General features: G+C 43.5%; 4 protein-coding genes and 1 non-coding gene across 5 annotated transcripts; 2 read left to right on the forward strand and 3 right to left on the reverse strand.

The window, feature by feature from the left end:
- Positions 1-327: 327 nt before the first annotated feature.
- Positions 328-7,223, reverse strand: thsd1 (thrombospondin, type I, domain containing 1). Its single transcript, XM_072445966.1, has 8 exons — positions 7,104-7,223; positions 6,651-6,758; positions 5,885-6,285; positions 4,634-5,285; positions 3,864-4,025; positions 2,977-3,382; positions 1,894-2,431; positions 328-1,115 (listed from the first exon to the last, which is right to left on the reverse strand). Exons 2-8 carry the CDS (start codon positions 6,700-6,702, stop codon positions 489-491), a joined length of 2,838 nt encoding a protein of 945 aa, XP_072302067.1. The 5' UTR covers positions 6,703-6,758; positions 7,104-7,223; the 3' UTR covers positions 328-488.
- Positions 7,224-7,956: 733 nt separating this feature from the next.
- Positions 7,957-11,992, reverse strand: vps36 (vacuolar protein sorting 36 homolog). The gene is made up of 13 exons (XM_072445968.1): positions 11,789-11,992; positions 11,650-11,718; positions 11,167-11,352; positions 10,988-11,077; positions 10,178-10,264; positions 9,864-9,896; positions 9,698-9,775; positions 9,469-9,603; positions 9,267-9,332; positions 9,139-9,203; positions 8,737-8,821; positions 8,466-8,542; positions 7,957-8,376 (listed from the first exon to the last, which is right to left on the reverse strand). Exons 1-13 carry the CDS (start codon positions 11,882-11,884, stop codon positions 8,295-8,297), a joined length of 1,149 nt encoding a protein of 382 aa, XP_072302069.1. The 5' UTR covers positions 11,885-11,992; the 3' UTR covers positions 7,957-8,294.
- A 509-nt stretch (positions 11,993-12,501) lies between these two features.
- On the reverse strand, positions 12,502-12,574 carry trnav-aac (transfer RNA valine (anticodon AAC)). Its single transcript has one exon. It is a non-coding gene; the product is annotated as a tRNA-Val (tRNA).
- A 10,821-nt stretch (positions 12,575-23,395) lies between these two features.
- Positions 23,396-23,875, forward strand: LOC140360440 (histone H4-like). The gene is made up of 2 exons (XM_072445648.1): positions 23,396-23,422; positions 23,591-23,875. The coding sequence occupies exons 1-2, from the start codon at positions 23,396-23,398 to the stop codon at positions 23,873-23,875; spliced, it is 312 nt and encodes a 103-aa protein (XP_072301749.1).
- Positions 23,876-25,358: 1,483 nt separating this feature from the next.
- Positions 25,359-26,275, forward strand: LOC140360646 (histone H1-like). Its single transcript, XM_072445969.1, has one exon. It carries the CDS (start codon positions 25,367-25,369, stop codon positions 25,964-25,966), a length of 600 nt encoding a protein of 199 aa, XP_072302070.1. The 5' UTR covers positions 25,359-25,366; the 3' UTR covers positions 25,967-26,275.
- The last annotated feature ends 563 nt before the right edge of the window (positions 26,276-26,838 follow it).

Genomic DNA, 26,838 nt, shown 5'->3' on the forward strand with positions numbered 1-26,838 from the left:
ACACATTTTTGGGCGTGTATGGTTTTAGAACAGATTTTTTAGATGAACAGGAACTGGGGTGAACTACTCAAGCGCAGTGAACCAGAGAGAGCTTCTTTCAGCTAATACTTACAGGTTGAAATAAAATACTGTATCACTCGCTGCAGGCAGCCAGCAGCGGTCTCATCAAGTGTTGCTTTTACAATATAACAAGACGAAAGTCGGTTACCCCAGCTTTAACTATAAAATTACAAAATGATAACAATTATCAACAAAAAATCATTCAACAAATATACTGAAACGCTGTACTTAATGACAAGTAAACAAAGAAAATTATCTTTATTGTGAGTCTTGAGGCCTTTATTGTTTGGGGGATAATGGAAGTCATGTCTATAGAAAGGCACCTGATCATGTGTGAATATTCCATCTGAGTTGGCCTGGATGGTCTTATTTAGTGCATAAACAAAATCCTTAATCTTTAACAATAGAGTTTACAAATCCCTTGAAATCTACTCGTAGGCCTCTTCACACCGGGAGGACAGATCCAGATCCATCATCCTCTGTTCGGCTCCACTCAGTCTGAACGGCGAGCCCCCACTGCTGCTGCTAAAGTCTCCAGACATGGGCAAAGATCGACCCCTGTCCCTCCTCTGCTGGGATGAGGACACGCTGAAGGTCGAGCTGCGTTGGCGCCCTCCTCTGGCACAAGAGGATGACTGCGCCTCCTTCAGTTTGCGGGCCAACATGTTCCTCTGTATGGGGGAAGGACCGCGCCGGCTCCAGTTTAATTCAGCCCTGTTCAGACTTAGATGGTTCAGACCGATGGGATAGTCCTGCTGTCCTACAACCGGACCCCCAATTCCCGAAACACCCTGGGGTTTAGGGATGTCCTTTTCTATTGGGGCTTTGAGGTCAGGCTTGAGCAGTCTTTCGGATGTTGAAATTGAATTGTCTGTGTTGGTGCCAGTGTGTTTAACCTCATTGTTTTGTGTGTGGGTCCAGGTCCTCTTTAGATCTTTTCTCTGGAGTCTCGCTTTGGCCCACTCCGATGCACTTTCTTCTGCAAAGGGATAAGAAGGGGACAACTTTCCACTTCTGTTCCAACTGCTGCCCTCAGGAAGAGTGCGAGATGCCACCTGAAATACATAACACTTTACATTAGCGATCTTCTCACGGTCTATGAAGAGGCATAACATTATAATTATATATAAACCATTTTGTTCAGTATTAACTTTGCCCCCTTCTGTACCACTACTACTCCTTAACATTATCTTTACTCCTCTTACGTGCAAACAGATTTAGGCATATTAATTTATTCATCGGGCAAAAGGTTATCCTAGGGCAGCACATTTTGGAAAAAGAAACGTCTGATGCGATTGGGATTAGATTTGCGGTTTCAATAATACGATTTTGTTCAAAACTTCACATTTGAAACATGCAGGAGAATTGACCAAAAGACTGAATATGAAATGACAAACTTATAACAGAATCACATGTATTTAAGAACATGTTAATACACATGTAAACTACAGGGTTAGCAGTTTTATGCAGAATAAGACAGGATAGTTATCTGGACAATGTTTAAAAAAAGAAAGAAGGATCACATGATGGTACTTCAAAAAAATTTGCTAATTGCGTCCAGTCAAATTGTGATTTCGAACTTGATTAATCTTGCAGCCTTTTCTTGAGCTGAGGAGCCATCTTAAATAGGAGAGGCCGGGCAGTCAGTGATCCCAAAGCACAATTGTCCAAAGGTTCATGGAGAAACCTGTTAAATATATATTCATATCTCTGTATAATTGATCTTGTACTCAATACGTCACGCCTATTTTGCTAGCATAGATGAGTATGGGGGCAATATTGGTCAAGTGGTCATAATGGCTTGTTTGATTCGGATTACATTAGATCACAAACCTGAGTCATGCTTCTCTCTCTGAACTGTCTTGCAAGTGCAGCCGATGAAAGTTGAGGTTTTGTGTCGTTAAAACTACAAGTGCGACGGAAATAGGGATTCCTGTTGTTGTAGTGGTCTTCATTTCCTGGTGCACATCCTTGTCTGGGTGCGGCCAACCCACTCCTCTCCACCATCTCCACCCAGTCCGCTGTCCGGTCCCTCCATCCAGTGCTACCACCTTTTGAATGACCTGGAACAAGAGGTCCAAGGACTAGCTGCACTCTAGGACTTAGTCTGTCAGGCGTGGTCCTCGATGTCTGGGGTGGCGCGTCAGAGAAAGGCGCAGCGAGTCGGAAAGGGCTCGAGTTCAATGAGTTGGTTTCTTTGGGTGGGCCCAGAGGGGACTCCGTTGGGGAGGGGATGGGGGAGCACGTTGGGGACGCCGAGGTTTCAAGCAGAGTGTCGTGAACAGGACTCGAGGAGACGTGGTACAGCTGCGTGGCTTCCTTCAAACCTTTCTTCTTCATTTCTTTCAACTGCTGCTGAGCCAAGCGATACCTGCGGCGAGCAAAAGCAAATTGAACAATACATGTGCCCAAATACAAGCGATTGATAACACATTTGAAAGAAAAGTCTATTGATTTTAGTAGTTCTGTTGAATTCTGATGAAAAGCTTATTTTTGTATTTTATTTATGATTCATGCATGTTCAAATGTATGTATTATTTCAATTTGTCTGTTTTCTCAGATTATTATTATTATTATTATTACCCTATTTTTGAGTAAAGGTGCACGGTATAAAATCTATGAGGTACAAAGGCAGAAAGGCAGTAAGAACAAATGTTTATCAAGGGATTAGTAAGCAATAAAAACAGCAGTAATGAGACGTTTAATGCCAAACTATGGAAAATTCAAGCAAAGTAATAATAACATTCTCATAGAAACAAGCAGGTGGCATATCCCCCAACTGAAATGTTGCGACCTTAAATATCTTGAATGAACAGAGACTAATCTATAAGGCTAAATGTGCTACGACTATTTCTACAATTAAAACATAATTATGACTGCGTGCAACCAACAATACTATTGCAAAAAACTAGTTACCCAAATATTGGCGGCAGCAGCTTCTGGCCACTAGGGGACAGTCTTTCTGGGTCTTGGGGAAGAGGTATCGCCAGTGTCTGTGTGAGAGGTGGAGCTGCCTCTTTCTGGGAGGCAGTAACTCCAGCTGTCGTAACATGGCCATCGGTGACACTGGGCCGCTGGAGGCTGTTGGCACAAATGGACGCCTCATCAGACAACTTCCTGCCCCCGGGCGAATGGAGAGAGCCTCGACGAACTGAGCTGCAGGAAGGAGGGGTCTGGCAGAGCTTTCTCCACACGGTTACAATGACAGTAGCCAAAATCACAGCCAGGCACAGAGAGATGCCCGTCACAGCCACAATGTTATTGCCCAGGGGTGAATTTCCAATGCTGGCGGGTGGAAGGGAAGGTGAAGAGCCTGGCCACACTGGAAAAGGAAAAATAATTTTAGATAAGAAATGTTTGTATTACTGTTGCTTTGGTAAAACACAGCCGTAAATTGTGCTGTAGAATAATATATAGAAAGGTATAGAACACCCTATGACTATTTGGGCTGAACGATTTTGGCAAAATAACTTATAAAGGACAAAAACTGCGAGTTGGATTCTCCACACTTTAAACATATGAAGGATTTTCAAAATTTGAGAGAATCCTGAAATACACACTTCAGAAAATGTTTGTAGATGTCCAAACTACAGTGTTCGTAGGACAAGACAGGACATTTTGCAAAGAACATTGCATTCTTGGTGATTTTTTTTTGCTATGTTGTTTCTTCCCTACTACCCTCTCCATTCCTCTCATTTATTGCGACCATTCATACATATTTCAGCCCTGTTTCAAAATAACAACATAGAACAAGAAAATGATTTGAAAAAGTCAACTGAACAGCAAATAAATTGTAAACTGACCAACACAGTCTTCAAGGGAGCAGAGAGACTGTTCTTTGACCATGCCGGTGCACTTCAGTCCACCTCCACCAGAGGGCAGTAAACAATCACGGACCCTCTCTCTCACTCCTTCACCACAGGTCACACTGCACAGGCTCCAGGGCTGCCATGGACCCCACGACTCTACAAGAAGAAACAACATAGCAAAGAAAACCAACAACAATGATTTACTTATTTTAAAATTGGTAGTGCTGTTAATATAGCTTTTTATTTTGGAAAATGTAATGTCAAAACTTCAAATATCGATTTTATTTAGATTTCCTGGACAAGCTACAGAATGAAAAGACTATATAAAAGACTAAGGGCTATTTTATGTTTTTCTTGATGTCCCACAGAATTATAAGAATAGTACGTCCATGCTGGCTTCTTTTCTGTTTGAGTGCAGTCATTTAGCGTGACATTTTACCCCCACACTTGGGTTTCAGAAAAGTGGATGCCAATTGAGGGATTCATTTTTAGATGCCTTTCATGTTCAGATGCCTCTTCCGAAACTACTCATCTCAATCGATCTGAGCTTGGGAAAAACTTTGGCTTGTCAACAAAATGCGCTCCTCTGTCCGTGTGTGCTCCATGCATCTTTCATTTCCACTGCAGTAACCCATGAACAATACCAAATGACACCGTTTTCTCACGGTTTATTTGTATTTTCTGAATTATTGTTAAATATCTAGCGACGAGTCTACAGACCTTTTTTTCGTTTTGTCTTGGAATAAACAAAATACATGCCATACCTGCTCTCCTGTGAACCACCAAACACGCCTGCGCTGGACTTGGCGACCGACTGTAGTTGAAGACAAACCGAAAGCAGTACTTATTCCTGCCGGGGTAAAACACGGAGCAGTTAAATTCGGTTTCATTCTCTCCCTGAGTGAGCCAGTTGAACGCCAGGGGGGGTGACGCCGGTTCCTCTGACCCAAAGCCCAGCAGCGCGGCACCGCCTGTCCCAGTGGCGGACAGACTCGGAGCGACCCCCGTGTCCTTGTAGAGCAACACTTTCCCACTGATGTGTGCACAGGGTGGAGTCAGCAGCTTAACGGACATTGTCCCTTCACACGCGCTCCTATACGCGTTGCCATTTTCCACAAGAAGCTTATAAGAGAATATTCTGGACAAATACAAGGGCCCGGAGCTTTTCACGTCCTGAGTGGCGTGAGGCGACTTCAGTGCCACGCGTATGAAGTCTCTCTCTGTGAACGGGAAAGCGCACGGCAGCTCGAGGCTTTGGGAGCGGAGCGGCGTGACGGGATACCGGGAGCGCGCGCGCACTTTGTCGATGCTGTTTCGGCCAATTTGGTTGTGCTCCATGAAACTGACCTCCAGGTAAAGAGCAGAGTCTATGCCGCTGCTGCAGGCGGTGAAGTGCTCGTTGGTGGCTAAAACGACCTGAGGCAAAAGAGACAATTACCATTTCATGTTTGAGAAATGTCACACCTATGTCACAATACGAGCTGTGACTATTACAAACAATTAGGCGCAATAATATGGCTATTAACAGCACACAATTAGGGCTATAGGCCTATAGTCGTTTAGTTGGTTGATGGTGTTTTACTCAACCAAAATTCATCAACTGATTACTTCATTTTAGAAGATTGGACATGAATGATACATTTAATCTGCCCCTTTATATGTAATTGCAAATAAATTGTTGTTTTGCATACACTTCCATGCGGTTGTAGTCGTGTGAGTGCAGTTAGGGTCTGATAAATAGTTTTAACCATAAAGACATAGAGTTTTTGCCAGTTTTGCACCACTCTCCCCTTTAGTCAACTAGTTAATCGATTGGCAGAATGTGTCTTTAATCGACCAAGAATGTCTTCAGCCGACTACAGCCCTGCACACAACAACAAACACACTGTCACGACCACTTGTCTATGCTATGTCTGTCTATGTCTGCTATGATAATCAACATAGCAAATGACGATCACAGTTATTATCTTCGTACATGTTCTAACACATCAGAACCACCCGCTGGCACCTCGTACCTGAAATGACCCGGACTGGTTTCCTGCCCTCTCGACCGCCACATGAAAAGTGGGCCATTGCACTTGCAGTTCTGAGCTCCACCACCAGGTCGTTCGCTCCACACCGCCCCGGCCTGTGCCATTGCTGCGAGGGGCTGCTGGGGCGATGCTCGTTTGCCCCAGCAAGAAGCGGAAGGTCCCGGCAGAGAGGAAGCACGAGCAGTTGAACTCCACCCTGAAAGTTGCAGGGGAGTTTGGGATGATCCGAGTGGTTATGGTGGTGTTGGTCTCTGTGTTCACTAAAGAGAGGGTCCTTTGAACTACGGTGTCGTTGTTGCTGGGATTTGATAGAAAATCCACAAATACACTGGCGTTGCTAAGGGCGATGTGAAGAGAGGGCCATATGCTGAGCCCAGCCAAAGCTGTATGGGACAAACAAAGCAAAATAAACATAGTCAATAAATCATATAACATAAAGGTACTTGGATTTTTTTTTACTGACCAAGTTGTTTAAACTTACAGTACCTCCCTTTTCAAACTCAAAATATATGACATTTCTTTCTGTTGGTCTAAAATGTTTATCTGCTAACAGGTTCCATCAAAAAGCTGTGATCTAATAGTCAACTGGTCATTAAAAACGTTGGCTGTGGACGCATTTTATTACAGGCAAACAAACAAAAAAATCCTTCCTCAAATGGAAGTATAACGTAGAACAGTCATACTCTGCCCTTCTCTTTGAATGTATATGCCCATAAGTACATCTGTTCCTTAGCATAGTTGGTCTCACCATATCCCACGAGTGCCAGCAGGAGAGGTAGTGTGCAGACAGTCTGTGGCATTACGATGTCCCGGTTTTCTCCTATAGTTTATGTTCATCTTCCTCCATCACTAACCTCTGTAAAAGAGATACTACAATTAGAAAAACACCCAAAGACAGAATCAACAAACAGAACCACGATAGGATGTTTTCCATTACATTAAGCCATGAAAAACAGGAAGACAGGACATAAATCTGGTTATTTACCAAGTTCTTCCTTTTCCTCAGTCCTGACAATGCACACGATGAGCAGCTAAAGGTTTCACAATTCCCTCCTTTGAACTAATGACCTATATTTATGCAACAATTATCATGTTTTTTTCTTTGAGCAGGCAAGTTTCTAAATGTATGGAAAAGAATGCTCACAAAGTGAAGTAAGAGGCATTGTACAATCCAAAAGATAGACTTGAAACAGCATCTTACCGGTCACGACGCGCGCTTTGCCCCATCCACTGAAGACGCAGCTCACAGAACAATTAATGATCCTGAGATTCAGAAGTGGATCACTGAAGGAGGCGGCGGTACCGGAGGCGCGCGGTTTGGAGCGTGAGGCGCTCGTGAGCGCGCATCGCCGGAGCGCCTCCCCCCGTGACCGCGCGATGGTCAATGTCTACTGGTATTTACATCTGTGTCCATCATAAACTCATCTGTTTGTCTGAGTGGGATTTAATTTCAATACCATCTTAGTTTGTACGCGTGTTCTGTTTGTTTTTTCCCCCAACATGACATTTATAACAAAGCATAAGCTAGACAAGACTCGATCGTCCATTAGAACCATGACTATTGCACCTGGTACATTGTTGAGATTGCCCGAGGAAAAGCAATGTCAAAGATAAAGACATCAAAGACAAATGTCAATAAAATAACTTCTTTATAAAGGATAGATGTGAAACTATTATATTAAGTCAATTGAATTACTTTAGGAGTTCAACGGTTTTCGACACACCCATTATATGAAAGTTTATTACTTTACAGCCGCAATAAACAAATAAGGCTGGTGACAATTGCTGTTGAGATTAAAAGGTAAGGGTATAGCACAGGTCAGGTTGCACTCTGTCTAGCTCAACATGTAGAAACAAGACACAGTTTACAGCAAGTGTGTAATGAATAGAGCATTTATTTCCTGAACTAGAAGAGCTGATTGACAAATAAGCACACACAAGGTCACAGTAATCTAATCGGGACTCTGCAATTTTTTTTTAATATGAAACTCTTCACAATAGGATCCACAACTTCAGTTTAAACATTTGAGACAACGACAAGATTAACTCTCGTGCCCTCTAGCACCCTGCTATACCTGTCATCTTTACAGGTGCTTCTTTGAGTTTCAAAATCTTGGCACAAAATATAAATCTAGCGACAACATCTGGCAGTTAGATGTCATAAATGATATGCTGGGAAAACACGAACGCCCAGTGGAACAGGTGGTTTGATATTTCAATGTTACAGTTAACAAAAAAGCGACAGAAAACAAACAGAAATTCAGTTTTGATTGACGCGCCAGATAAATAGCTCTTTAATAGATGAGATGTACTATCAGTATGCAGCAGACAGTTCAAATGTTCAAATGTAATAGAATACCGTGGGAGAACTGCATTTTCAGAACAGACGGGGTTAAAATAGATTTGGGTAAAATCTCAAACCCTCAACAGAATCATCTCTACACAGGTGTCCCATCTTCTCAGCAAGCAAGAGCCTACAAAAAAAAAGAAAGAAATGCATCTCAAACAAGATATTTTGTATCAATTTACACATCTGATGACACTAAAAACAGACATTTCTTACCTTTCTTTTGATAGAAGAACAGAAAGTCCCAGAAGCTTGGCAAACTCCTCTGCAGTCAAAGATCCCTTATCTGACACCTATTGAAGACAAAAATCCATATTACAAATAGCAGTTTGTACAAGTTTATCAAGTTTTTCTTTTTCTACATCGTGAAATTGTTTGATGCGCTGTAAGCACATTGTGTTGAACCATTTGATTTGCGTTTGCTTGGTCTTTGGAATTATCATGTTCCTTTAGGCCACACACTGTTGTTCGCATCGGTGCAGCTTACATTGTCCAGTGCTGAGGCGATCATTTCCTCTTCACTGTGGGACTGCAGCTGGACCACCATCACACCACTGTCAAACACACGCAACCTACAGAGAAGACAAAACAGACACAAACAAGGTGCATGCAGCAGTCAATCTTTACTCCAAACGTAACATAACAAGACCAAATAACTTTTGCAATACCAATGTTTTCTTTCAAAGTCTAGAAGTCACAGGAAATGACACAAAAAAAGGTTGAACGGATTTTGAAAAAAAAAAAACAGGAAGCCAGGCAGGAAAACATGGCCCTTCTGTGAAACGGGCGCCAACTCTGGCTCATAGTTAACAATATCTTCTCCATACACACATGGTCAAAGCCTAACAGATTTGATGCTAAATTTAACAATATAAAGTATCAAACTCACCTTATAGGCAACTTTAAGGACTCTAACATCCTGCACGCATTTAGCAAATCGTCTGGAGAGAGCAGCTATAGCACAGGGAAACATCTCAGAATTTTGAACATTTATTCAATGTAAAATAGCATTGTTACCTCCATCCCTCGTGCACGATTCACAAGGCAATAGACTTCAGTAAGTGACATCATTCCACCACGCTCCTACAAGTAAATGTAAGCGTACTGTAAATAATGAATCAATGCCTAAACCTTTGTTACATCATTTATCTGCTACAACGACTTTTCTGGTTCAAATCTAGAGACAATTAATCCATTTTCGGTATAGAAACAAGCTTACCTCTAGTGGGGCCTGAAGCATATCTCCAAGTTGCTTAGCAAGCTGCATATGATAATGTGTACCCGACCCATGTGTTTCTCTGGTCACAGGATTTGCTATACCCATACTCAATAAGTAGGACTTGAAGCGTATGGTCTGTGTTTAAACACAAGAAACAAAGTGTAGAGGACAATAATGGCTTTATGGTCGTATGCCTGGTTTTGATTACGATGTTGTGGAAATTTCATACCTCATCCTCACTTATGTCCCCCTGTTTGTCTTTTATCTTGTTTGCTATTGATCTGGAGACCTCCACCATCTCTTTGGCCTGTAAAAAAGTTAATACATTGTTATATTAGTATTAATGTAATCAAACCAATTTGTATTTGAAATGTATCCAAAAGGTATTTCTTTACCTTCACCATTAGTTTACTGAGATCCTCGAAAGCCTTAAACAGAAATAAAACAAAACAAAGAGAAAAATGTGAACCATTTAATTTACCACAAGATTTCAGGCTCTAGCCATAATTTCAATTCCAGAGACCGCCCTATTTCTTCATCACTTGTTTTTGGCTGATGCTGAACATTCTTCCATCTCATCACTTTACAGCAGTTGAGATGTCACAGCTCTAGTTAGCGTCACAACCACGGTACGTTACATTGGATGATGGTCTGTAACATTTTCTTGATCTCGACTGACATTATACTGTACTTTCAAGATTATTTGTACCTCAGAAATATTTTTGTCCGTCTCTTTCCTCTTTTCTTCGATCTTTCGCTCAATGCCAACGATTCCCACTGCACGTGTCCTTCCTGCCTATAGAGCCAGACAGGAAAGGCAAAGACACAATGGAACAAAGAAAACACATAGGAAAAAATTTCAAGCCAAACAAAAAGTATCCGATTTGAGGTGTAGTAGAAACAACATTATTATAAGCTATAGAAAATCAATATATTGGTAAGGCTTGTTGAGTGTTGTGGGAGTCACTGTGAATAGTCTCTGGGTTACAAACAGCTGAGCAATAACTGTAAAGGACAAGGACAATGTCATAAACGAGCCAATATTGCCATCTTGTGGCAGAAGCTAGATGTGTTAAAGGCGGTATGAGAACGCAGGCGGAAGTGCGCATGCGCACTCCCCCGTGCGGACCGATACAACACACACGTGCGTTTGTTTATTAGCGTGACAGATCACATCGCATCTCTCGTCTCCCGTAGATTTCTGTTCACTTCTGCGTCAGCTCGAACTGTCTTTCTCCGTCTTCATTTTGCCCCGTACACTGAGGGAACTATATTATGATAGATCCATGCGCTTAGGCACGCGGAAACGTGGGGACGAGCCTGACGCGGCTGCAGGTGAGTGGTAGGTGCGTTTTATGATTGCTACGTGGCAGGACAAATGATTTATCCACGCCACGAGGAAATATGATAACAAATTTGCTGAAAAAAATCGTCCATACCACCTTTAAGTCTACTTGTTATATATTTTACTGTGCATATGCCACGTGTATTTTCTTAAGGATAGACTCATGTTTCTAACCTGAGTGCCTGTTCCTGTGGGCATAGGTTGTGAAGCCGGTGTATTTTCCCATCTTCGTTGTGTCATCTCTTCTGATAATCTCCTGTAAAACTACATCATACAGCAGACATGAATGTACATCCGTTATAATCACCTGTAATATATATTATTTGCTTTTCTATAAGCATAACTAAAATTACCTCGATCTGTCCATGTTCTTTGAAAGATAACTTGATGTAGGAGTATTTGCTATGCTGATAGGGCCCTGGCTCTTTGTTGGCAGGTGTCGGTTGCAAGTGGACGACAATTTTAGCACTTTTGCCAATACCTGCAGCTTGTTCCTCAAATAATAATATCTGAGAGAGTGGCATGGATATACAACATTCCTGCAAAGTAATTTAAACACGTTATTGATGCTGATAACTTTAAATATGCACTACATAACCTTTCTAGAGGAGTGTCCGCCACCTGCTTGTCTCCATGGAAACGTTATCGTTTTCCCCATGGCATTAAACTTAACTTTTTCAAATTTATTTGATCATGGATGTTTTTATTTGATCAAAAACACCAAAGATCTGACCTATAACTTGACCTGCTTGTTTCCATGAACATATATAGGTTTAATACCATACTGTGGAATGCCCCAGGCAAAACAATAACATGTATGCCAATATGGTCCTTACATGGTTTTTAATATCTCTCCAAATAAGTCGATGAGTTGTAAGTAAAACAGCTCCAACATCCAGTTTAGCCTAATGAAAAGAAGTTAATTAGTTTTTGTTACATTATTGATTGTGTTAAACAGGAGGCTAACAACATTACCTTGTCGTCACCGTCATACAATTGGACACCTCGCTGTTGAATTACTAATGTTTCATTTATTTCGAGCAGTCCATTAGCCCAAGAAAAGCGATCCATCTTCTACGGCAACTCTTTCAAGACTCAATTACTTTGGAAACCTTTGCTGGAGCTACACTCTGCTACTATGCTCATGTTATGTTTACTTCCGCTGTAGACGCCGCGGTCCTACGCCTCGCTGATGACGCCACACTTAGCGGACTGTGATTGGCTGAATGAAAAGAGAACCAGGAAGATAAACAACTCAAGTTTATAACATAATATAATAGATCCATGGTTTCTAACATGTTTCTAACATGGATCTATTATAATATCTGGATAGGGTATGGCTAGCCGCAGCATGATGTAGACACCCCCAGTGTAAAAAATGAGCTATTCTGGATAACATTTTAAAATGTTTAGCTAAATTTTAAATACATGAACCGTATCTGCATTTTAGTTCAATGAGTTCTCCAACCTATCGTTGAATTAGAATCAGAAAAGGTGTATTGCCATTGTCAACAGAATTCACAAACAGAGTAGGAACTTGCTTTGGTGATTCGGTGCAACATAAAATAATGAATTAATACAACCTATACAAGTCAAAAAGAAAAACAGTAGACCCTCAACATTTGCAAAAAAATAAAAGTAGACTATAAGATAGGACTGCAGCCTCCTGGCTGAGGAAAAAATAAATTTGTTTCCGCCCGGTTTCGAACCGGGGACCTTTCGCGTGTTAGGCGAACGTGATAACCACTACACTACGGAAACTGTATAGCGCATCAGAATGTTCCCGCATTTTCTAATTTTGTCTATCTCCTCAATTTTTTTTTTTTTTTTTACGGCGTAAGACACATACTTTGAAGACGTACAACTCTAGTACGTGGCGATGAATGTACATTTTCACTTGGCTGCCAAACGCCATTAAAAGCAATACAACAACATGGTCTGGATCATGGAGAAACTTATTTTTTGTTTTAGAATCCTCGTACTGTTTTGAATCTGAATCTTATTTTCAGACCGAACAATTCAGGTCACAAAATCACACCTTAACTTCGGTGTTCTTCTTCTTCTTTGGTGTTTTATCCCGGTTTTTTATCGCAGTTGGTATCCAAGTGACTTGATTGAACATTGTATCTTATGCTTTGATTGTTTTTAAATTGTACTGCAGGATGCTGTTTCTCAGTTTCTGTAATGTAGTGGTTATCACGTTCGCCTCACACTAATAGTCCTAAACACTGGCCTAAACAGAATCTCTTTAATTTCCTATGGTGGTGCTAAACCACTACGGATGCAATATACGTTTGGCCAGCAGTGGCGCTGTGGCGAGGTCGCGCCATGTTTTGTTGACGTCATTCATTCAGTGCTATGACCACAGGAATGTCTACAGAGCCCTGCACATGTCCCATCTAATCTTTTTCCAGACTTGGACAAAACAGAGGGAGTTCCAGACAGCTCTAGACACAACAATGCTGATTTAATCCACTCACACAGATCACGGGCTCTTTACTAAAATGTGAACATCGTGCACATTGTTATAATACACCAGGATCCTTCTGTGATCCGTGTGATGCAGGCTACAAGAAAAACACATACAATAAATAATATAAATCCATGTTATTAATGTATACGTTGAAAACGTGCGGGGCCAAAATACCTCATAAACAAAGACATTAAAAAAGCAACAATAAACCACATTTTCAAAACAGATGTATCAGTTTGTATTGTAGCTGTAATGCTACTGTGTGTACGGATTGTGCTCTACAGATAATACAATACAAACAGGGCCGGCCCAAGCCTTCAGGGGGCCCTAAGCGAAAACATTTTTGGGGGCCCCTCACCACGTCATCAGAATCAGTTTTATTGCCATTGTCAGTAAACAATTCACATATGGGAACTTTCTTCAACGCAAACAAAGCACACCCAAACTCCAGGGCATCCGTTTGCCAGTTAGTTTATTCTCAACACCTCAAAAGCTCAAATATTGATAACTTATTATATTGATAACTACTCCCACAATGCAACTTGGTATTCCGCTGACATCACCTCTACTCCCTGTACAAATAACACACGTCCCAGATACGTTTTTGGGCGTATTTGTGGGTGTTAAGGGTCTACAGCCACATTAGCAGTTTAAATTAATGAACAGGGGGGGTCTGGGGGAGATTTTCAGACCTTTTTTGGGTCTTATGGTGCATTTTAATGTGGTCCAGCCGGCTAAAGTAAGAGTAAAATGTTGAGGTTGTAATGCTATAAAATGATGATGTGATGAAACTGGGCCAGGAGAAAATGACTAAAGCCAGTTATTAATACATTAGTGTACTTAATTACTCAATACAATATTGGCTATGAAAAATAATTATGGTCAAATTGATTCATTTTAACTGAAAAAGTAAAATAGTTATCCTTACTAATTTATCTTTTACTGCTCCCAACTGTTCCTTCTTGCCAAAGTGACAAAACAAGTTATATTAAATTAAACAAATGGCATAAGCATTGCTTGATTAACAATTAACACTGATAAAACAGTGCAAAAATGTTAATTCCCAGAGAATGAACAGAACTAGAAGTGAAGGTCCAAACCTAGCTATTGTGAAGAGACTGCGTTTCTGCAACTTTGCCACTTTTATATAAAAATATATAGTAATCATAATATGTCTGGTTATTTTTCACTATCAATTTATTATAATTTATAACAAATAGTCTAATGATGCTTTTTAAATAAATTGAAAAGTTTTATTGCTCTATTAAAAGTTAATTACAATATAAATGTTTGTTCTGATCTGAACATCACACACTGGACTCCTGCATGAAACAATGCTGCGATGTGATTGGCTGATGGACCTTACACGCATAAACCTTTACGTTCTCTTATTGCATGTTAAGAAGTCCAAGTAAAACAGACATCACGAGTCACGATTGATCTCACACATGGTGATGTGAGAGAGATGGAACGCAAACTCAAACCCGCTCATCTCTAACTGAGGCTGCACAGGGACAGGGGCCGCACACTGTTCACTCCAAAGTTTCACGTCAGAGGTTCTGGACGAGACGGCGCTCGTCCGGACCGGATCTCCGCCTCTTAGTGACCCGGGGCATAGACGCCTCTCACCGGCCTCACCTGCAGCTGACACGGGGCTGGTGTAAATGTTAAGCTTATTATCTTTCAGTCAGACATATTGTGCGCGGGGCAGAGCTCTCGTCGCCTCCAGCCTGAGCGAACTAACGTGACAGAATTGTGTTGTTTCAAACAGCAGCATTAACCGTCTCTTTGTAAGAGAAGTTCAATACCTGGAAAGTGTTGTTGAGTTTGCAGTTTCTTTACATCGTCAAGAAGTTTCTTCTTTCGTTTTTTGGCACCAGGAGATATATTATTCTGGACATGATGACCACGTTCTGTTGTGTTCATGTTTTGCTCTCGTTCGCCTCGCGCACAATGAAGTTGACCAATCAGCGCAGGTTTGGTGTCTTGGTTGCCAGATTGTCATTACAAATAAATGCGGTTTGTGCGTTATATGTTACCGCTGTGTGCGCTGCCGCGCCAGCAGCACTACTACACTAGTGGCGCACGCTGCGCTTGCACTTCGCATAAGACGGGTTGCCAGATTGGGGGCCCTATTAACGCCTCGGGGCCCTACGCGGCTGCTTAGTTCGCTTATAGGCTGGGCCGGCCCTGAATACAAATAATAATTATAATAACTTTTATTTATATAGCGCTTTTCAGTGACCCAAAGACGCTGAACATATATAAAAAAGGGGGGGGTATTTACAGACAGGGGGGGACAACACGTACAATACACATTAATATACAGATAAAATGTAAACAAGACAAAAGAAGTAGAGAGAAAAAGATGGGGATGTAACAGGGGGTAGAAGTGTAGGCAATGGGGTAGAGGAGGCTAGGGGTAGGGGAGGTCATAGGCTTGGGTGAAGAGGTATGTTTTTAGGCGGGATTTGAATGTTGTGAGTGAGGGAGAGAGTCGAGGTGCTGTTCGGGAGAATGCTCTGTCGCCAAAGGTTTTGAGTCGGGATGTTGGTGCAGTCAGGGTGAGAGAGGAGGAGGATCGGAGAGCTCGGGAGGGGCGGTGGGGGATGAGGAGGTCTGACAGGTAGGGGGGGGGGCAAGGTGGTGAAGAGCTTTGAAGGTGAGAAGGAGTATTTTAAAGTTTATGCGTTGCTTGATGGGGAGCCAGTGGAGAGAGCGGAGAACGGGAGTGATGTGATCACGGGACCGGGTGTGGGTGAGGAGGCGGGCAGCGGAGTTTTGGACCATTTGGAGTCTATGGAGGGAATGGGAGGAGATGCCAGTGAGGAGGGAGTTGCAGTAGTCAAGGCGGGAGGAGATTAAGGCATGGATGAGGGATTCAGCAGCGGGGAGGGTGAGGCAGTGTCGGATTTTGGCGATGCGGCGGAGGTGGAAGTATGAGGTCTTGACGATGTGGCTGACATGGGGAGTGAAGGAGAGGGTGGGGTCCATGATGACACCGAGATTGCGTACCAGGGTAGAGGGGGTGATGGTCGAGGTGTCGATGCTGAGTGAAAAGGGACCAGTTTTATTGAGAGTGGATTTGGTGCCAATGAGGAGGAGCTCTGTTTTGTCACTGTTCAGTTTGAGGAAGTTGAGAGTGAGCCATGATTTTATTGTAGAGATGCAGGTTTCAATGTGGCTGAGGGGAGGGTTTTGGGTGGATTTGGTGGTGAGGTATATCTGGGTGTCGTCAGCGTAGCAGTGAAAGTCCAGGTTGAGTTGGCGGAGGATGTGACCAAGGGGGAAGAGGTAGCAGATGAAGAGGAGGGGGCCGAGGACTGAGCCCTGGGGGACCCCTGCGTTACTGGGGAGAGGGTGGATGAGTGACCGGAGAGGGAAATGAACTCTTGCCTGTTGGTGAGGTAGGATGTGAGCCAGTCAAGTGCAGAGCCCTCAACACCCAGTTGGCGCAGCCTTTGTAGGAGGATGGAATGGTTTATAGTGTGAAAGGCTGCGCTGAGGTCTAGTAGTAACAGGATGTTGAGGGCCCCGGAGTCTGCAGAGGTGAGGAGATCGTTGAGTACTTTGACCAGGGCTGTTTCAGTGCTTTGAAGTGGGCAGAAGCCAGATTGGAGGGGTTCATAGAGGTTGTTTGACTGGAGGTGGGTGTGAAGTTGGGTGGCGACGATGCGTTCCAGCGTTTTTGAGAGGAACGGCAGGTTGGAGATGGGGCGGTAGTTGGAGAGGTTGGCGGAGTCTAGGGTGGGTTTTTTGAGGATGGGGGCGATGGAGGCCAGTTTGTAGATGGAAGGAACATGGCCGAGGGATAGAGACTGGTTGAAGAGGGTGGTGAGATGGGGGATGAGAGCAGGGAGGCAGGCCTTGGTTAGATTCGTTGGGAGGGGGTCGAGAGAGCAGGTGGTGGTTTTGGAAGCGGTGATGATGTCTATGATATGAGAGGAGTTAACAGAGAAGAAGGTGGTGAGGGGAGGGAAGGGTGGGTGGTCAGGGAAAGGGGGGGGGGGGGGGGGCAGGGGTGGGGGTGATGATGGAGTTAATGGAGACGGCAGTCATGGAGCTGTTGATTTTGGAAATTTTGTCATTGAAGGCAAGGAGGAAAGAGTTGCAGAGGTCAGGGGAGGAGGGTGGAATGATGTCCGGTGGCTGGAGCAGCTTGTTGACCCTAGGAGAACAGGGTGCGAGGGCTCCGGTGGGAGCTGTTGATGAGGGTGGAGAGGTGGGCAGATTTGGCGGCTTGGAGAGTGTCACGGTAGGAGGAGATGTGTAATTTGAAAGCTTCGGCGTGGACGGTGAGGCGGGTTCTTTTGAGGAGTCGTTTGAGTTGGCGGCCAGTCTGCTTCATGGTGCGGAGTTCAGGGGTGTACCAGGGGGCGGGGTTGATGTAGGGGATGGAGGAGGTTTTCCAGGGGGCTAGGGAGTCAAGGGAGTCGGAGAGGGTGGTGTTGAGCATGACAGCATAGTCGTCGGGGGAAGAGGGGGGGGGGAGTCAGGGGGGAAAGCAGAGGATATGAGCTGGGAGAGCGTGAGGGGGTTGACTGACTTGATATTGCGGTAGGTGATGGTGCGTTTTTTGGGGTTGTGGGGCGAGGGTAGGGGGGCGGAGAAAAGGATGCAGAGATGATCAGAGAATGGGAAGGGGAGGGGGTGGGGCTTAGATATGGGTAGGAGAGAGGAACAGACTAAGTCCAGAGTGTGGCCTTTGGTATGGGTGAGGAAGTCAATGTATTGGGTGAGATGGAAGCAGTCCAGGAGAGAGAGGAAGTCGGATGTCAGTGGGGCGTTGGGGCAGTCAAAGTGGATGTTGAAGTCACCAGTGAGTAGGAGGCGGGCAGAGAGAGAGGATGCGATGGTGAGGAGTTCAGACAATTCAGTGAGGAAAGAGGGGTGGGGCTTTGGGGGACGATAGATCAGGATAGCGGTGATAGAGTTGGGGAGGGAGAAGGCGAGGTATTCAAATGATGAGATGGATGGAAGGTTGAGGTTCAGTTCAGTGGTGATGGATGTAGATTTTTTATGAATAACAGCAAGACCTCCCCCACGCCCGGAGAGGCGGGGTTTGGCAGTGTAAGTGTAGTTGGAGGGAGTGGCTTGGTTGAGAGCATAGAAGTCCAGGGGCTGTTGCCATGTTTCACAGAGGAGAAGCAGATCAATGTTATTGTCCAGTAGCAGTTCAGATATAACAGGTGATTTGTTGGAGAGGGAGCGGCAGTTCAGCATTGCAAGGGAGATGGATGGGGGCGTGGAGATGGATGGGGGCGTGGAGATGGATGGGGGCGCAGGAGTGGGGGGGCGGAGGTTGCTGAGGTTGGCAGTGCGGCAGGTGGGGGTGACGGGGGGGGCGAAAACTAGTCCAGAGTGAGGGGATCGTTGGAGTGTTGGTTATGGGAGAGACCAGAGCCCCGGTGGACGTAGCGGGGCCGGCGAAGGATCCCAGCTGAGCTAGCTGCAGAGGCAGCAGTAGCTGGGAGACGGTGGTTATGGTTGAGGAGGTGAAGGTCAGCAGCGGTGTAGGTGAGTAGGCGAGAAGTTGCTGGAGCGGTGGCCTGGAGGCGCGGGAATGATAGTCCGAGGAGGAGATGGAACGTAACAGCAGATGCGAGTAATCCAGTTAGAATGTTGGCGGTGGCTAGAAGCTGGTTAACTAGAAGCTGGTGGGCAGAGGGTTGTGAAAAAGCAGCAGTGGACCGGGTGTTGAAGCTGGTGGAGTGGGTGGCGTTGGTTGCCCACGTCCTTGTCTGCACGGCAGGGAGGCCCCGCGATACCATGACGGACCTCCGCAGGTGTTAAGCCAGCTGTTAGCTGCCGGCTAGGGTAGTAGATAGTCCAGGAGTGAGGGAGGAGATGAGCGATGGACGGTGCAGTAATGTCCGATGAAGTTAAGGAACAGGGATGTAGACAGAAGACAACACAGAGACGCGGGAACAAAACAAAACAATGGAAACGACTAACAAAACAAAGACGTTGGGACAGAAGCAGCAGTCCACATACCAGACGCCGGCATTGCTCTAGCCCAATCAAGACTCATTTGAGTCCAGTTTTGTGACCAGATCGCCCCCGTCTGTGGAGCGGGGAAAGCAGAGAAACGGGGCTGTACCTTGGTTGTATGGGGCTGCTTTTCTCCGGGTGGAGCCGGTGCCCCGCTCTCCGTGTCTGCTCCTGTGGCGGGCTGGGGCCACACCTTCGCCCAGGTACAGACCTCCGGGGCGGCGGGTGCGGGAGCGCGGAGCCGGTGTTCGGGCGTGGAAACGCCGGTGCAGCGGAGGAGAAGCGGTACCGCTTGCTCGTGGTGCATGCGGCTCGTGGTGGAGCCGATGTTCGGACGTGGAAACGCCGGTGCAGCGGGGGAGAAGCGGTGCCGCGTGCGGCTCGTGGCGGTGCGTGCCGCTCGTGGTGGAGCCGGTGATCGGACGTGGAAACGCTGGTACAGCAGAGGAGAAGCGGTGCCGCTCGCTCGTGGTGCGTGCGGCTCGTGGCGGTGGTGCACAAAGAGAAGGCGAGCGCTGAAATAAACTCACCTTCCCTTCAGACGCATTTGAGTTTTATTTGGACCAGATTGTTTTAGTTTCACGTCAAATAAAAAAAAAAATGTTTCCGCCCGGTTTCAAACCCGCGACCTCCCGCGGCGGCGATACTTAAACTTAACAGGGGTGGAAATTACCCAAAACTGACCGAATAGAAGCGTTAGTAGTTCAACAAAAACATCGGACAAGTAGCAGTGACGTTTTGTGACTAAAACACAGTTTCAAAAGAGCACAACACGAACTTTACCAGAAAACGTTCTCAAATGCCACGAAATGCGAGCGTTCAGGGGGAGTCAAATGTCCAAAATATGGAAAAGAAAACTCTACCGTGTAGATATAATTTGGGCTCTACCTAATAGATCCATGGGCTCCACAACCCGCCTCCGGAGCCACATACGGCTCTTTAGCGTCCCCTAGTGGCTGGAGTTTTTTCAAAAATGTATGAAAATGGAACTAGACGTGGGGATTTGTGTTTTAATATGGTTTCTGCAGGAGGAAAAACATGACGCACACATTCTTAACTTTTTCCAATGCTGTAATTTTTAAATAATAAATATTTAATTTCAACATTTCTATCAACGAAGATTTGCGTCACAGCCTGCGACACACGCTGTTGTAACCAAACCGGAACGAAAGAAAGCTGATGAAAACAGGATTCAAGGAAGAATGGACCGAATCATTTGATTGCCAATGCAGGAGGATTGTGTGCATGTTGCTTTGCAATGGGAAGTTGTCAAATGATAAAAAGAGTAATTTGGAAAGTAATTTCCAGTTTAGGCACACTAAATTGGCAGTCGACCACCCAGTTGGTAGTTACATCAGAAACATTTCCAAAAGGGTCAGATTTACAATTGATTTACGCCATCAGAAATGTCATGGTGACCAGAGCGTAATACTTTTGGAATCATTCAATCATCCCAAAAAACAATTAAGAGATATTCAGGTTTTAAAGTGACCTTTGCTGGCCAGTGGTCAGTGCTGCTGCTGTCACCTGTGTATGTACAACCACCACATGTCCGGTCAGTGTCACTGGATTCATGCATTTGACCACATCATATTATTTTCTGATATTTTATAGTTATTTAAGGGGTTTAATTAAATGTTGATATTCCAAGTTATAAATGTATTAATTACACAGTCATATATCTGAACTTTCTGGGTATGTGCTTTCACCTGTACAATTTCATACAGTTATGACAGCAACAAGCATTTTGAATGAGGCACATATTTCTGACCCGACGGCCGACGTGGACCTCCCGGAACAGACGCCAGTTGCAGTTAGCCTTTAGCCTTCAGGACATCTGAGCCATTTCTGCTGCGAGACAGTAAGGGATCGTATCAAAATAGGTTGAAGCTTAAAAGACGGAATATTTTCCGTCTCTCTCTGGACCCCCTCCCCCCCTCAAAAGACAAAAAAAAATATGTCTGGCTTCACATTAAATTTTCCGCGTTGATAAAACGATAGTAGCTTGATAGACCCTGCTCACCTCTAGTCCCTGCCACAACGATATATTGAAGCTTCAAAGCAACAAAAAGACGAAATGTAGGTTCAAACACCCCCCCTCAATTTTTTTGGCTAAATAATTTTAAGACATTGCTTCTGAGCAGTAGATCCATGGCCCTCAGATCCGTGGTGGTCATTAGTTCCATGATTTGTTCAGTTATTAAACTCATGGATCCATAGTTTTACGCATGTAGCTCATTCGTAACATTTGAGCTATTTCAAGGCACCTCGGTCCGTTCACATCACCTACACGCGCTCTGATTGGTCTAGACCTGGGGTGTCTAACTCATTTGGGCCGCGGGCCAAATTTCGACGCTCAGGCTGGGTCGCGGGCCGAACATAACGTAAAACATAAAACTATTGAAAATATAAGAAATAAATAGCTTTATATAGCCTGTTTTGAAGCAATTACTGGATCGATTAAAAACAATTACAAAACTTTTGTTTTCATAAACTGAAATGCATTTAGAAAAACAAGTGTAATATTTCACCAATACTGTGCTTTAGTTTAAGTGCATTACAACTTCAGAGTTGATCTACAGTCCTACACAGAGATAAACATTTGACTTTATAACAAAATAAACTTCTCAAGATCTATAAAAAACGTTTAAATGTCCTAACTAACATTTCCACGTCTGTGTAGTTATCTGTACACCTGAACTGACACATCACTAAACTTCTGCTCAAAAGTGCTTAAAGTGCACTTCTCCCTCAGCAGCTCACACAGCAGTGCAGCAGAGCCCAAATGATTCTACCAACGAGTGCAAAAAGTATATATTGTGAATGAAATTATGTATCAATACTGGGACTAAATTATACCTGTAACGTCATAAGACTATGAACCAAGAGAGAAACTTGCATAACTTCATTCAGTCTTCTGGGGTATTTTCCAACTAATCCTAAATTACTAATACTGGAAAAGGTCCTGATAATATGCTGAAACCTAAGGTCTACAGCGTGGCTAGGCCGCGGAGCCCCAATTGTAGCTTTATATTTCTGTTCTTAACTGGCCTGATGAAGAACCTGCCCCGTTTCTGCATGTTTGACACTTTATATGTGACACATGTTTGACACTTTATATGTGACATATGTTTAACACTTTATATGTCACACATGTTTAACACTTTATATGTGACGGGTTGAATCTTTCCAGACGCCTCGACCGGCTCAAGTTTCTTTCATAAGAAATGTAAATATCCCCACGTTTTAAGACTTCGTTCAGAATGACACAGGAAAATGTCACAAATGTATTATATAATTAATATATTTTCGTAAAGGTGGATTTATTGGTAGGAGCTGTATGCCGAATATGTTATTTATCTTATGCCAAGTTTTATTGTTTTAATAAGTATTTTTATTTCTATACTGCACATTTTCAGTGATTCAATAGTGTCACTCAAAACAAAATTAAAAAATTTAAACGATTAAAATGTATTTAATGACGTTAATTGTTTTATCCCTTTATTGGAGGGAAAAGGGATATTTCAAATTAGCCCGAAAGTAATCAATTTATAACTCTGTTTTGTCACAGGAAAGATGTTAAAGTCCCACAGTCTTCAGAGAATTACAAAAAAGACTAAAATCAAGATATTTTTTGTCGACTTTGAATTTGCTGAATTCACTCACACATATAATTTAGAATATGTTTACAGCAGAAGAGACAGTTTAGGTCTAAAACACGAGATCTACCAATATCTGCGTTTGTGAAAGAAATATTGTGAGAATTCATTCACACACGCTGCAGACTTGAATGTATAAGATTGATAATGATGAACTTTTAAAAGTAATCTCAGAAGATTTGACTGATGTTTTTTAGAGAACTGTTTAATTTATCAAAATGGGTACAATTATTTTTTTATTCAAATTACTAAGTCTAGAATACATAGAATATACAGGACTCCAAATATACTACTCAGAATGGGCCACGTACAAGTAACACAAAGCATCTTTATGTGAGGGGTCCCTTGAGATTACTTTAAATTAATAATTTGATCGATCACAGATTATTCATATTTTGGACATGATTGAGGCCGTCTCTAATGGACAGGAATACTGTCCATGTTCAGTTTTTCTGCAACATGTTCCAAGCAAAAGGCTCTGTGCAGGTGAAAGGACCAGAGCAGCAGTGATAGAGCCAGTGATTCTCTGAGTGATAAAGGACAAATACAGAGACATTCATCCAAGCACAGTCACTACCAAAGACCCAAACTCCTAGTGGCCAGAGAAGTCTGTTCCACCTCTGAAGACTGTGAGTACATTATAGGTTTGAACAGTTAGTCGGCGCCAAGCGTCACCGTAAAGTTCTCCGTGACAACATCCAGGGCATCACTAAGCCCGCTATCCGCCGTCTGGCTCGCCGCGGCGGCGTGAAGCGTATCTCCGGTCTGATCTACGAGGAGACCCGCGGAGTGCTCAAGGTTTTCCTGGAGAACGTGATCCGTGACGCCGTCACCTACACCGAGCACGCCAAGAGGAAGACCGTGACCGCCATGGACGTGGTGTACGCCCTGAAGAGACAGGGCCGCACTCTGTTTGCCTTGTTCCTGGATAGCTCCTAACAAGTCAAACAATGTTGACTTCACCAGCCCACAGAGTAAGAAGCGAAGAAATGACACCTGTACGTAATCAAGCATTTAAATAAGTGTTCTGACCAGAGGCTGACGGCAAAGAACAGATAAAGTTGTTGCTGCTTTTTTTAATATTGAGGAACTTGTTTTTTAAAGTTTATATTGACTCATTTTCACTTTCAAGTGTCATCTAAGTCTTTCTTATGATTTGTCTTTTTGATGATAAACCAGAATTGTACAATTATGAAAGCCACGTTGGCTTCATTTGGATCGTTATCAAAAACACCATCAATCACGATTTAATGTCTCTGTTTAAAAGGCCTCAATTGTTACAGCTGTCCTTAGACAATGTACCGGTATATATATTATAGCAGTTTTTGTTTTATATTTTGACAATTTGACACCAGGAAGTGATCATTAACACAAGATCACTTATGGTCATATCATAACTGTTGGCAAAATATATGATCCTATTATATTATAGCACAATCTCCACTTATTTGTGTTGTTTTTTCGATAATGGGTTTTAATCCAAAACTGAACATCTCACTTTACATCTTAATACTTAATTTGTCATGCACTGTTGGTAACTCATGTATAAAATGTGCCCATGCGTTCTATCTGCAACATGGACCTATGCTTTGACCGTCATCTGTTTTTATCTGTATAGGCAAACGTTCCATTACTTAATGTATAACTAAGCCATCAGTGATTTACCTACAATAATGTTGTAGGTAAACAGGCAGTACAAGCACAATATTATTGTGCTTGTACTGCCTGTTTACATCATATGCATTGTATCCTTCTAACTCAGCAAACTCAGCAATCAACCAAGTCTCCATGGTTTGAAATGTACATGTTAATTTGACCTTTCAAAATTTGTTCAGAAACCTCTCTCCACGCAGTTTCCACACATCACACTCGTGTAAACACATATAGTTATGTACATGAACAGAATTACACCATTGCCCCAGCGCAGACTAACACAGAAAGGCTCCTCAGCTTTGTGTTTACTACCGTCACAAACTCTGTTAATTACAACTAAACACTGAAGCAACACTACAAGTTTAGTTTGTGTATTTACTCCTTGACATCTCTTTTGCTTGTCTAAATACAAATTGTTTCTCATATATCAAAGTTTAGTCCAATTTAAAGCTAAATGTAGGAAAAAGTCGACGCGGAGTGTCTCGCTGGTGTGGACATGGCCAAGGTTTGATGGCTTATTATTAAAAACACAAGACTCTGTGAGTCTATGACTGCATTAGACAACTAGATGTGACTTTGTCCTAAAGATTCGTGTCAAATAGTTTGCAAAAAATTAGTCACGTTATTGTATTTTTAACTCTAAACTGCGAAGAGAAAACACAAAGCGGAGACGGCGCCGCTCAGCAGAGAGGGTTGAGTCTCTACGGTTCTCATGTCCGTTATAAGGATCCTCCGCGCGCGCCCCGGCTCCAGACACAGATCTAACCCACACGAATCATGGCAGAGACCGCTCCCGCAGCAGCCCCGGCTCCGGCCAAAGCCAAGGCCCCCAAGAAGAAGGCCGCGGCCAAGAAGAAGGACGCGGGCCCCAGCCTCACGGAGCTGATCACCGACGCCATCGCCGAGTCCAAGGAGCGCAAGGGCACTTCCGTGGCCGCGGTGAAGAAGGCGCTGGCGGCAAAGGGCGTCGATGTGGCCAAAGCCAACAAGCGCATCAACACCACTCTGAAGAAGATGGTGGCTTCAGGCACCGTGAGCCAGACCAAGGGCACGGGGGCCTCCGGCTCCTTCAAGCTGGCCACGAAGGAGGCCAAGCCCAAGACCGCAGCGAAGAAGAAGAAGAGCCCCGTTAAAGCCAAGAAGCCCGCGGCGGCGAAGAAGGCAGCTTCCCCCAAGAAGAAGGTGGTGAAGAAGGCCCCCGCCAAGAAGGCCAAGTCCCCGGCCAAGAAAGCGGCGAAGAAGCCCGCCAAGAGTCCCAAGAAAGTGGCAGCCAAGAAGCCCGCCAAGAGCCCCAAGAAAGCTGCGCCCAAGAAGGCCGCCAAGGCAGTGAAGAAGAGCCCCGCGAAGAAGGCCCCGGCAAGGAAGGCCAAGAAGTAAAGTCACAGCGACCACCACGACCCTCAAAAGGCTCTTTTAAGAGCCACCACTTTCTCTAAAGAGCAGCTCTTCCCTTGAATATCAATCTTCCAGAATCACAATGACCTTTACACACGCAGTAATAATGAAACACATGCTTAGTCTCCCTGGGAGAACATGGAACCTTCTGTTTGTGTTTTCCTCGTTTGAATTACTCCGTCTCATCCACACCAACATTCTGCTGTTTGTCTTCTGGTTTGTCAGTTTGGTAAACATTGTTTTTCTCCTGCTCTGGAGTAATAATGACAATATTTTATCTTTTGTAGAAAAAGCTTCAGTTGTAGTCATCTGGTCTCAGTTAGAAAAATTAGACGTTTCGACTCTCATCCAAGTCATTGTCAATGGATGAGAGTCGAAACGTCTAATTTTTCTAACTGAGTCCAGATGACTACAACTGAAGCTTTTTTCTACAATGGAACACGCCTGGACGAATGAGGGATTACACCGAAATATTCTATATTTTTATTAAAATTGTATTATATTATATACTACTCTATACAGGCATGTTGTCATACTTTATTTAAATGGTTTCACGTTTATAAATATACTATTAAGATACTGTTACTATTATACGTATATTACTACGATATATGATTATGTGGTTTGTAATACTCATTTTAAACATACATGTATTGTAATGTTTTTAATGATACAAACATAACAAAGAGTTTAATATTTTTAATCAGGACAACTCAAAATGAACTGTTACAGTTTCAAAAGCCTTAAAGAAACTCAAACTGAAATCTGATCACGTTATTTATGAAGTTATAGAATGAAAGGGACAGAACACGGGGCGCGCGGGACAGAGGCGTGGTTAATGTTTGAATTCAGAG

The sequence above is a fragment of the Eucyclogobius newberryi genome, unplaced genomic scaffold (genome assembly GCF_026437365.1).
Source record: "Eucyclogobius newberryi isolate DKJ021-1_F unplaced genomic scaffold, fEucNew1.0.hap1 SCAF_15, whole genome shotgun sequence".
In the NCBI taxonomy this organism is placed as follows: domain Eukaryota; kingdom Metazoa; phylum Chordata; class Actinopteri; order Gobiiformes; family Gobiidae; genus Eucyclogobius; species Eucyclogobius newberryi.

Excerpts from the sequence above, each read along its gene's own strand:
- thsd1 (XM_072445966.1), bottom strand. The coding sequence starts at position 6,702 with ATGCCACAGACTGTCTGCACACTACCTCTCCTGCTGGCACTCGTGGGA. Across the intron at positions 5,286-5,884 it reads ACCAGTCCGGGTCATTTCAG|GTCGTTTTAGCCACCAACGA; the intron begins GTACGAGGTGCC and ends CTTTTGCCTCAG. Across the intron at positions 2,432-2,976 it reads CTGCTGCCGCCAATATTTGG|GTATCGCTTGGCTCAGCAGC; the intron begins GTAACTAGTTTT and ends TGCTCGCCGCAG.
- vps36 (XM_072445968.1), bottom strand. The coding sequence starts at position 11,884 with ATGGATCGCTTTTCTTGGGCTAATGGACTGCTCGAAATAAATGAAACA. Across the intron at positions 11,078-11,166 it reads AAGAACATGGACAGATCGAG|TTTTACAGGAGATTATCAGA; the intron begins GTAATTTTAGTT and ends TGTATGATGTAG. Across the intron at positions 9,604-9,697 it reads GGGACATAAGTGAGGATGAG|ACCATACGCTTCAAGTCCTA; the intron begins GTATGAAATTTC and ends GTTTAAACACAG.
- LOC140360440 (XM_072445648.1), top strand. The coding sequence starts at position 23,396 with ATGTTCCAAGCAAAAGGCTCTGTGCAG. Across the intron at positions 23,423-23,590 it reads AAGCAAAAGGCTCTGTGCAG|TTAGTCGGCGCCAAGCGTCA; the intron begins GTGAAAGGACCA and ends AGGTTTGAACAG.
- LOC140360646 (XM_072445969.1), top strand. The coding sequence starts at position 25,367 with ATGGCAGAGACCGCTCCCGCAGCAGCCCCGGCTCCGGCCAAAGCCAAG.